The sequence below is a fragment of the Ictalurus furcatus genome, chromosome 28 (assembly GCF_023375685.1).
Source record: "Ictalurus furcatus strain D&B chromosome 28, Billie_1.0, whole genome shotgun sequence".
NCBI classification, from domain to species: Eukaryota; Metazoa; Chordata; class Actinopteri; order Siluriformes; family Ictaluridae; genus Ictalurus; species Ictalurus furcatus.
This window is the reverse complement of record NC_071282.1, coordinates 7,131,479-7,140,721: the sequence shown is the minus strand read 5'-3', so window position 1 is coordinate 7,140,721 and position 9,243 is coordinate 7,131,479. Positions and strand designations below refer to the sequence as shown.

The 9,243-nt window shown below is 36.8% G+C and overlaps 1 protein-coding gene across 1 annotated transcript; it reads left to right on the top strand.

Annotated features, from left to right (window-relative positions):
• Positions 1–293: 293 nt before the first annotated feature.
• On the top strand, positions 294–4,180 carry LOC128603595 (trichohyalin-like). Its single transcript, XM_053618139.1, has 4 exons — positions 294–351; positions 904–1,788; positions 2,065–2,136; positions 2,378–4,180. Exons 1-4 carry the CDS (start codon positions 327–329, stop codon positions 3,604–3,606), a joined length of 2,211 nt encoding a protein of 736 aa, XP_053474114.1. The 5' UTR covers positions 294–326; the 3' UTR covers positions 3,607–4,180.
• The last annotated feature ends 5,063 nt before the right edge of the window (positions 4,181–9,243 follow it).

Genomic DNA, 9,243 nt, shown 5'->3' with positions numbered 1-9,243 from the left:
CCAAACATCTTGATTCTCCTGTAGGGGGCGGATTTTTTTTTATTACTCCTGTAATGTTTCAGTTTCAGCAAGCTGCATTAAAACTCAGTGTGTTACTAAATACAATATCAGTTTAAATAAGCCTCAATCAGCTCACTGTGTACTGTTAGTAATATCAACTCTCAGTGACTCACACTAACACACACACAGTGATCTGAACAGAGAAACACTTCATGTTTATTTAACACTTTATTTACATACAGTATGGAGTCATGTAGAAAACCTTCATATTGTTTTATTCACTTCCACAGAGTGACAGAGAATGGACAGAAGATGAGAGAGTGGAAATGGAGAAATCTGCTCTATGGATTGGTGAGTAGAGAAGGAGCTACAAAAGTTAACACACCTGTTCATTTGTTGCACAGTGAAGTGTTCAATAACAAGATCTCCAGTAAGCATGAAATTCACAACTTGTTACATTATTTATTAAACATATTATTTATACATTTTACATAAACTTAATTATAAATTGTACTAAATAAATAGCATTTAGTTTACGAGACTTAGATAGCAAAAGGAAATGGCTGTGACTGCTGTTGGAAGAAAATACATCAGTCACGTAAAATATGTAAAACCCTATAGCTACTCAAGTTAATAGAATCCTAAAATTATGCAATATTACCATATAGTTGAGTTTTCCTTCTCATCTCAATGAATAATAGTTTAAATTCTATTTAATCCTATTTAATGAAATAGGAAATAAAATCAGTATATATATATATATATATATATATATATATATATATATATATATATATATGCGATATTATACTGACTAACTTTTGACTTTTTCATATGCCATCTGACAATAGCATTCTTTCTACACACATTATTCCATTTAACACACACTTTTAATTATTTCAGAATATAACAAAGATGAAAAAAAGGGTTTTACTGAATTTGCAAAGAAGAACCGAAAACTGAAAGAAACTGAAGAGCAGCTAAAAAACACTAAGCTGGAACTGGACAGCACGTGTAAATCACTGGAACATAAAGAGCAACAGCTAGAGGACTGTAAAAGACTAATAAATAATAAAGATACAGAACTGAGAAACAGAGAGAAAATCATGCAGGAGAAAAATACACTACTCAAAGATACAAATACAAAACTAGAGAAGACGACTAAAGAGCTACAGGAGAGAGAAAGAGCTCTACATGAGAGAGCTCAACAACTGAAACTGAAAGACACACAGATGCAGGAGGCACGAATACAAGTGGAGGAAAAGGAGAAAAGACTTGTGGAGAAGGATAAAAAATTAAATGAGAAAAATGAACAGCTGAAGGTTCTAAAAGAACGTTTAGAGACTAATGAGAAGCCTCTTTCTGAGAGAGGTGTAATGTTAATGGACACAAATGAAAAACTTCAAAATGTCACTGAACAAATTAAGGAGAAAATCTCAGAACTGGAGAATATTTACAAACTGCTGAGTGAGAAAGAAACACAGCTGAAGAACACAGATAAAGAGCTGGAAACCAGTAAAAATAAACTGGAGACACTGGGACAGGAGCTGCAGGACAAGAAGAGACAGCTACAGGAGATGATGGTCGTACTGGAGCAACAGAAAACTGAGTTAGCAGAAAAAAACAAACAGAATGAGAGAGAAACACAGCTAATGGAAAGAGACAAACAGCTTCAGGAGAAATACACACTTCTAGAGGAGAAAAAAAAGCAGCTGCAGGAACAGACATATCCAGAATCATCAGCTCCCATCAGAAGAAGAAACAGCAATGATTGGTTACCTCCAGCAAGTGAGTAGTGTGTTACATTAAGAAGTTAAAAGATGCTTCTCAGAAGGTCAGTATTTCCAGATAGTAAAATCTACACTTAATAAATCATATGTAAGTACATGAAATATACTTTAATGATACTTAATGCTGCAACTCTTCAGATATTGTAAGGAAGTGTAATTTAAACAGTGAAAGTGGTTAGTTATAGTGTATAACACATATCTTTAATGATATCATCTGTCTAACTATATCTTCTGAAGAATGCCTCTCATTCTGACTGGTTCTGATGTTTCCTAGTGAGCAGAGAGACTCAGGACTCAGCAGCACCAATCAGGAGAAGAAATAGTATGGAGGGAAGATGCCTAAAATGTAAGTGATTAATGATTCTTGTTGTGTGTTTAGTGTGTAACGCAACACTAGTTTTGGGAAAAAAGACAATTATAAAGAGAGTCAGCAGGCAGATTTACACAAATAAATTTATCATTTGATTTCAAATATCCAAATTTCATCATTAATAGCCTATTGACCCACCACCGTACTCCAGAGAAGTGTAATCACCATAATGCCGTAAGTGATTCTGTATTAAATTATTAATATTGTTCATTTTCAGTGGTTGGAGAATCGTCTAGTCCACATTCTCCCGTGTCGGTTCCTGTAGCCGAACTGAGGCTGGTGCTGCTGGGAAGGACTGGGTCTGGAAAGAGTGCAGCAGGAAACACCATCCTGGGCAGAGTGGAGAGGAACCAGGCTGCTACATCTACAGCTACATCTACATCCACCCAACAGAGTGACAGCACACAGGGAGAGGTGGCTGGGAGGAAGGTGTCTGTGGTGGACACATCTGACTGGTTCTCTCCTGGAATCTCTCTGGAGAAGCTGAGACAGGATGTGGGACTCTGTGTCCGTCTGTCTGCTCCAGGAACCCACGCCTTCCTCCTGCTCATACCTGTAAAGCAGCCCATAGGAGAGGAGAGAGGCACGTTGGAGAAAATGGAGGAGATGTTTGGAGAGAGATGTTGGAGAAACACAATGATCATATTCAGTGTTACTGATGAACTTCAGAAGAAGAACATTGAGGAGTTTATCCAATCCGGAGACCAGGAGGTCCAGATACTTGTAGAGAAATGCGGGAACAGGTTTCACTGTCTCAACATTAAGGAAAGTGGAGATGGTTCTCAGGTCTCAGAGCTGCTGGAGAAGATAGAGAAGATGGTGGAAGGAAGCAGAGAGAAATTCTACAGCAGTGAGATCTACCTGGAGACAGAATCTCAGATTAGAGCAATGGAGACAAAGATCCTGAAGGAAAGAGAAGAGAAAAGAATGAGAGTGGAGATGGAGATGATGAAAAAAATAGAAAAGGAGATGCATGATTCTCTGAGAAAGATAGAGGGAGTGATCCAGGAGCATGAAGGAGACATCAGACAACTTAATGACCGAACAACTGAACTGGAGAGAAAGATGAAAGAAGAGAAGGATGAGGAGACAAAGAGAGAACTTGGGAGGGAGCTGAAACAAGAGGTAGACAGAAGGACAGAGATGGAAGAAAAGGTGAAGAAACTAAAAGAAAAGAGAGAGAGGGAGAGGAGAGAGATGGAGGAGAGGCATCAACAGGAGATGGAGGAAATCAGGGAGGTGTATGAAGGAGAAGTCAGGATGGAGGCAGAGAAAAACCTCATGAAGATCATCCTGCCTGAACTCCAGAGAAACATTTTGGCCTCAAAAACAAAGATGCAGGAAGAGTTCAGCAGACAGATGGAGGAGAAGCATAGAGAGCTGGAAACTCTTAAACAGAAACTTTCAGAGCTCACAGAGATTCTCAGACTGAGGGATGAAGTCTAACAGACAACAGTGATGAGCTTAACATATCAGAACCAGCAGCAGCTTTAAATTGTGTTAACAGTGTATGTATGACTTTGGGTAAAAATCACAGAATTATTTTTATTGTGGCTTGAAATCAGCAGTCTTATATAACTGCATTATTTTCTTGCTCACCACCGTGTTTTATTCCATAATGGTGCTAGTTAGGGGAGTCTATAATGATATAAACACAGGAACTGAAATCATGCAGTGACACTTTTCCTGTGTTTAATAATGTTATGATGTCACTTTTACTTTTTAAACTCAGTTCTCCTCCTTTCTGGTTCTGCGTCTTAATTCATGCCTCATTTCTGTAATAGAAACACAACAACATACTCTATATGTGTAATCCAGTTGAATATATTTTATTAACGATGCATTAAATGTTTTTACTTTATATGCAAATATATAAGAATATAAATAAGAATTGTAATAAATCCCTCCACCAGTAGTGGCCAAAAACAAGCTGTTGTTTATTTTTCTTTTTCATGATGGAAGGCAGATTGGATCCTTATTTCTGCACATCAGTGGATGAGTAACAGCAGAACAGATCTATGCATTGGGCGTGGTCACTGAAACACTCTTATTCCTGTACAGCTCATCCTCTCTCTAATTGCTGCTCCACACTGCAGCTCTCTATCAGGATCCATCACCTGCTCCAACACACCACACGTCATGTTCAATTCAGAACCAGGAAACATCTGCAGTTTCACCCTATGTGTCTAATAAACTCAGTTATGATCAGATAAACACTGTAACTTGAAGAGCAGGAATATTCTTAACATGAACCTACAATCTACTTGAATTAAATCCTGACAGAGTGACTGAGGAAAGATGTGACAATAAAATGTCAGTGTGGGTGTTTATGTGTTAAAATGTTCACTTTGGAAAAGTGAGTCTGACTCTCAGTGTAGATGGGAGGATGAAATGCTGTGTGTTCTGGACAAGAGGTGAGTCGAATCCACTTAAATTCAGAGACACACCAGCTCCAACTCACTTGATAACCCTAAAGATGCCATCATCCATCCCGAAACTTCAAGGCGAACAGTGGCTTGTGACCTTAGATTTTGGTGGAGCAGGACAACATTAATGACAAAGCCTCAAACAACATGAAGTCGAGAGGATATTACGCCTGACTTAAGCTATAGGCTACTATCTAGTGAATATTTGAGTAACTCTGTAATAGGCAGTTGAGATTCAACAACGTTCAGTCATACAACGTACAGTCTAGCAGCTTATTAACACTGCAGCAGGACTAGCCAAACATCACAGATAGATAGATAGATAGATAGATGAACTGAAATCTTCAGAATAAAACATTATAAACATCATTAATGAGATTGATACAAGTTTTGATCAACAGTCTCAATATCATCTGTTGCATAAGCTTTGCACTGACATCAACTGGTGTACTTATTGGTTTTGGGTTCTCCATGCCAAACTTTTTCAACACATTCTTTGTGTAAGTTGTCTGACCCATCCAGATTTCTCCTGGTTTTTTTTCTTTGTTGTTGTTGTTTTGTTTTTTAATAACTTTAACTCCCAGAAAATGTTTCAGCTCACCAATGTCTTTGACTTCAAACTGATTTGCCAAAATCCTTTTCACTTAACTTATTCGCTCATTACTGTGACCAGCAAGAATTATGTCATCAATATACACTGCAGTGTAGAGTGTCTCACCCTCTGCTGCAGTATAAATACACGGATCACCTGTAGTTTGTGTAAATTTCATTTTACACAAACTTTTCTTACTTATGACAATTAACATAGGAAGGGAACTAATATTTGAGATGTACTGTTCCTAAAATGCGGTAGTCACATGCTGAAAGTTATAAAGAGTTTTTTTTTGTTTGTTTGTTTGTTTTTTTACAGCTTATTTAACATGAATAAACAATTTAATGCATTTTAGCACAGCACCCATGGGACACATATCACTGACTGGAAGACATAAAACATCTTAGTAACCAAACTTATGTAGTATAAGCAGTAGTGAAATTATGGTATTGTGAAATATTTTTCCTTATTTTCCATTATTATGATTCAATCATTTAAGATCAGCTCAATGTGATTTTGCTTACTCATGGTTTTATTAAGTTTTTGTGTTTCTGTCCTTGATTATGTTGTTGTCCAGGTGTTTTATCTTTTATCTCATGCTTTTCTCTTATGTTTTCTTTAACTAGCCTTAGGTATGTTGCTTGCACATACATCTGAGTATAAAACCCAACTGTATCCAATTTATGTTTGGACTAAGATTGAGACTACGAAATGCTGTAGTGCCCAGGGTGTCTCTGCACAGATAATAAACCATCTCTTTGACTATACCCTGGCTCTTGGTCTTCTGATTCTTCAAACATCTTACTTCTGGTGAAGCTGAAGCATTTTAATCATCCAGAAAATATTTACATCAGCATTCAACAAGCAGCAAAATTGGAATATCATGTAAAATGCTTATATTTTCCATACCAGAACCTGAATTTGTTTTACATCGACCGCAGACAATTCCCCACCACACCACCAGAGGGCAACCTCCCCTGAAAGTTAAGACTCTTTTTTTGTTGCTTAATTCCAATAATTGTGTGTACGCGCTTCTCATCCAAGCTAATTACAAAAGTTCACTTTCAGTGTTCCAGTGTGAAGTTTTAATCTCCATGTGATGGCATTGTTGGATTAATGCCTATGTTCCCTTCTTGCCTTGCCCGATACAAGATACAAAAAATTGGTAACTGTAATCCATTACAGTTATGTCAAAAAAAAACCAAAGTAATCAGGTTATAGGTACATTTTATGAAATAATAATAATAATAATAATAATAATAATAATTTGGAATTAAAAATGGGAATACACTATCAGGATTACAAAGATTTCATTTAAAACCAAAGAAATTAATCTTTTGTTATAACATAATATAGACCGCTGCTTGATTATAGTTGAACACATGAACAACCTCCTGGTGTATGAGCAAATAAATTTTGTGCAAAGTTAATTTGGGAGTAATTAACACAAATTGTTCTCTGAAATGCTTTTATTAGGGTGACCATACGTCCTCTTTTTCCCATACATGTCCTCTTTTTTGGACCTTAAAAAGCGTCTAAATTTGAGAAAATGTCCGAGATTCGGCTTTAGTTTCATTATGATGTACTTATGGTCTAATAATGCATCGAGTGTGCATATTTGCATTGCTTTAAATCCGCTCTGTAATTCCCGCCTTCTCGCACACCATTTGGTCGATTATAAAAGGCTTGCAACTGGCCGAATTCCTGCCTCTCAACCATTAGCCTACTCTCAGTGAATGCACGAAGTTGAATCGCTGTTGTGTACAAACAGCTGTTTGACAATAGCAGCAAATGACAGCTGTCCTGACTTGAAGCAATGCCCATGGGAATAAGGTCATTTTTAACTTCGTTATCACACTGCGTCATATTAGATTACATGGTCATTCAAATGTGTAAATGATGGCAGAAGGTACACTTGTGGCATCTGATGTTTTATTTTTTTTTTAATTAAAAAATTTAGGAGACTCGCTTTAGAATGAAGGAAAGGTTCAATCCCACTGGCATCACTTTAAGAATTTTGGGTATTCTCACTATGGTTAACAGCTTTCTATTGTAGGTAATGTAGCCATTAGCCAAAGTGAATATAGATGAATACTCAAGTAAAGTTCACTTGTCAACTATAAAGGTTAATATGCAAGTCCTTCAAGGTGGATTTTTCCTTTAAGGCTCTAATATCAAAGAGTGGGTGGTTGCCAATATATTTGTTATTTAATTACAGCATATAAAAAGTGTTAATTAAGTTATCCAATTTCCCTAAGCAAATGTTCGATTGTCATTCAGATTTTTTAAATCATGACAATATTCCTGTTATTACAATATAATTTGCTGTGGTCACAATTCCTCTACTTGCTGTTGAACATCCATAAAATAGTGGTTAGGTGAATTTGTCTCTTTCTAATCCAATGCTTTGTTAGAAATAAATGAAAATTAGTGAATTAATATATTTACGTCTTATTGGAGGTGGTTTCTACAATATGCCTTGTTCTCTACTATATAAATATCTTATAAGAAACGGTTAAAGATGTATCCTGTAAGTTGACTCATCAGTTTTTCTCAGTCAAGTTGCATCTAAAGAAGCGGGATTCTAACATGGACACTATTTGCTCTTTTTATGGTTTAATGAATACTACATTGCTTGTAAGTGCTTGTAATCAAACAACTGCATTGTTTTGTAGAGATCCAGTGTGTATATAGTATTCTGTGCTGTACATTTCATGCTATTTGTTATAAGGTTAAAGGTCAATGAGAAGCCTTTGCTTAATCAATCAAGTTTACCTGTTTGCTTTATAAATGACATTGGCACTGCTATCAGTCATAAATTGTTGTTTTTAATTCGCAAGACGTGTTCTCTCACTATAGATCAAAATTAGATTTTGTAAAAAATTGTATAATCGCTCACTCACATACCTACACATCATTCTTTTACATTTTTATTTCTGAAGACTGAATTGTTCATAGTAGGTATTGAAGGTACTCCAGGAACCAGCTAGTTCAGGGTAAACTTGATCTTTAGCTTATTTATTTTCTGCAAACACAGTGGCAAAAAAGAAGGAATAGAAATACAGTCTTCATTTCTTTCATAAACACAAACACCTTCAGCTGAGAGAGAGAGAGAGAGAGAGCTTGTTAAAGTCCTTGTGAAGTGCCTTGAAACATGCAGAGTCTCTATCTCAAACCCTCTAGTGCCACCAACTGCTCAAAGTCCGACTTGTGTTTATGCTAATAGCTTTTGAATGTGAGGCTCATCTGATTCCTTGGCTCAAGATAATTCGAGTGCACACTATGATGTCATACATTTTTTCCCACCATTTTGAATTTTCTGAATAACCTACTTTTTCAAAATTGTCCTAAACGGTTCATCCGATTTCACCAAAATTGGCTCAGGTCATCTTGAGACCATGCTGACAAAAAGTTATGGAGCTCAAGTTGATTGGTCAAACCGTTCTCAAATGAAGCACAAATGAATTTACATTTACATTTTACATTTATTCATTTAGTAGACGCTTTTATCCAAAGCGACTTACAAATGAGAAAATACAAACTAAGCAATATCAAGCAGAGAACAATACAAGTAGTGCTAACATACAAGATCCATTAATTGAGTTCCATAAGAAGCAAAGTGCACAGAGTAGAGGTTTAAATGCCAGAATAAGGTTGTTGTTTTTTTAGGGGTTGGTTAGGTGTTCACGGAAGAGGAGGGTCTTTAGCTGTTTCTTGAAGATGGTGAAAGATTCTGTGGTCCGGATTGAGGTCAGAAGTTCATTCCTGTCGAGGAACAGTTAGTTTGAATGTTCTTGAAAGGGCCCTTTAGCCATGCTGAGTAGGTACTACTAAGTGTCAGTCGTTGATTGATCGCAGATTGCGTAAGGGAACGTAAGCCTTCAGGAGAGAGTTGAGGTAGGAGGGTGCTGTTCCAGACAAGGTCTTGTAGGTGAGCATCAAGGCTTTGACTTTGATGCAGGCAGCTACAGGAAGCCAGTGGAGGGAGATGAAGAGGGGTGTGACATGAGTTCTCTTGGCCTGGTTGAAGAAGAGGCGTGCTGCTGCATTCTGAATCATTTGAAG

Excerpts from the sequence above, each read along its gene's own strand:
- LOC128603595 (XM_053618139.1), top strand. The coding sequence starts at position 327 with ATGGAGAAATCTGCTCTATGGATTG. Across the intron at positions 352-903 it reads GAAATCTGCTCTATGGATTG|AATATAACAAAGATGAAAAA; the intron begins GTGAGTAGAGAA and ends TAATTATTTCAG. Across the intron at positions 2,137-2,377 it reads GGAGGGAAGATGCCTAAAAT|TGGTTGGAGAATCGTCTAGT; the intron begins GTAAGTGATTAA and ends GTTCATTTTCAG.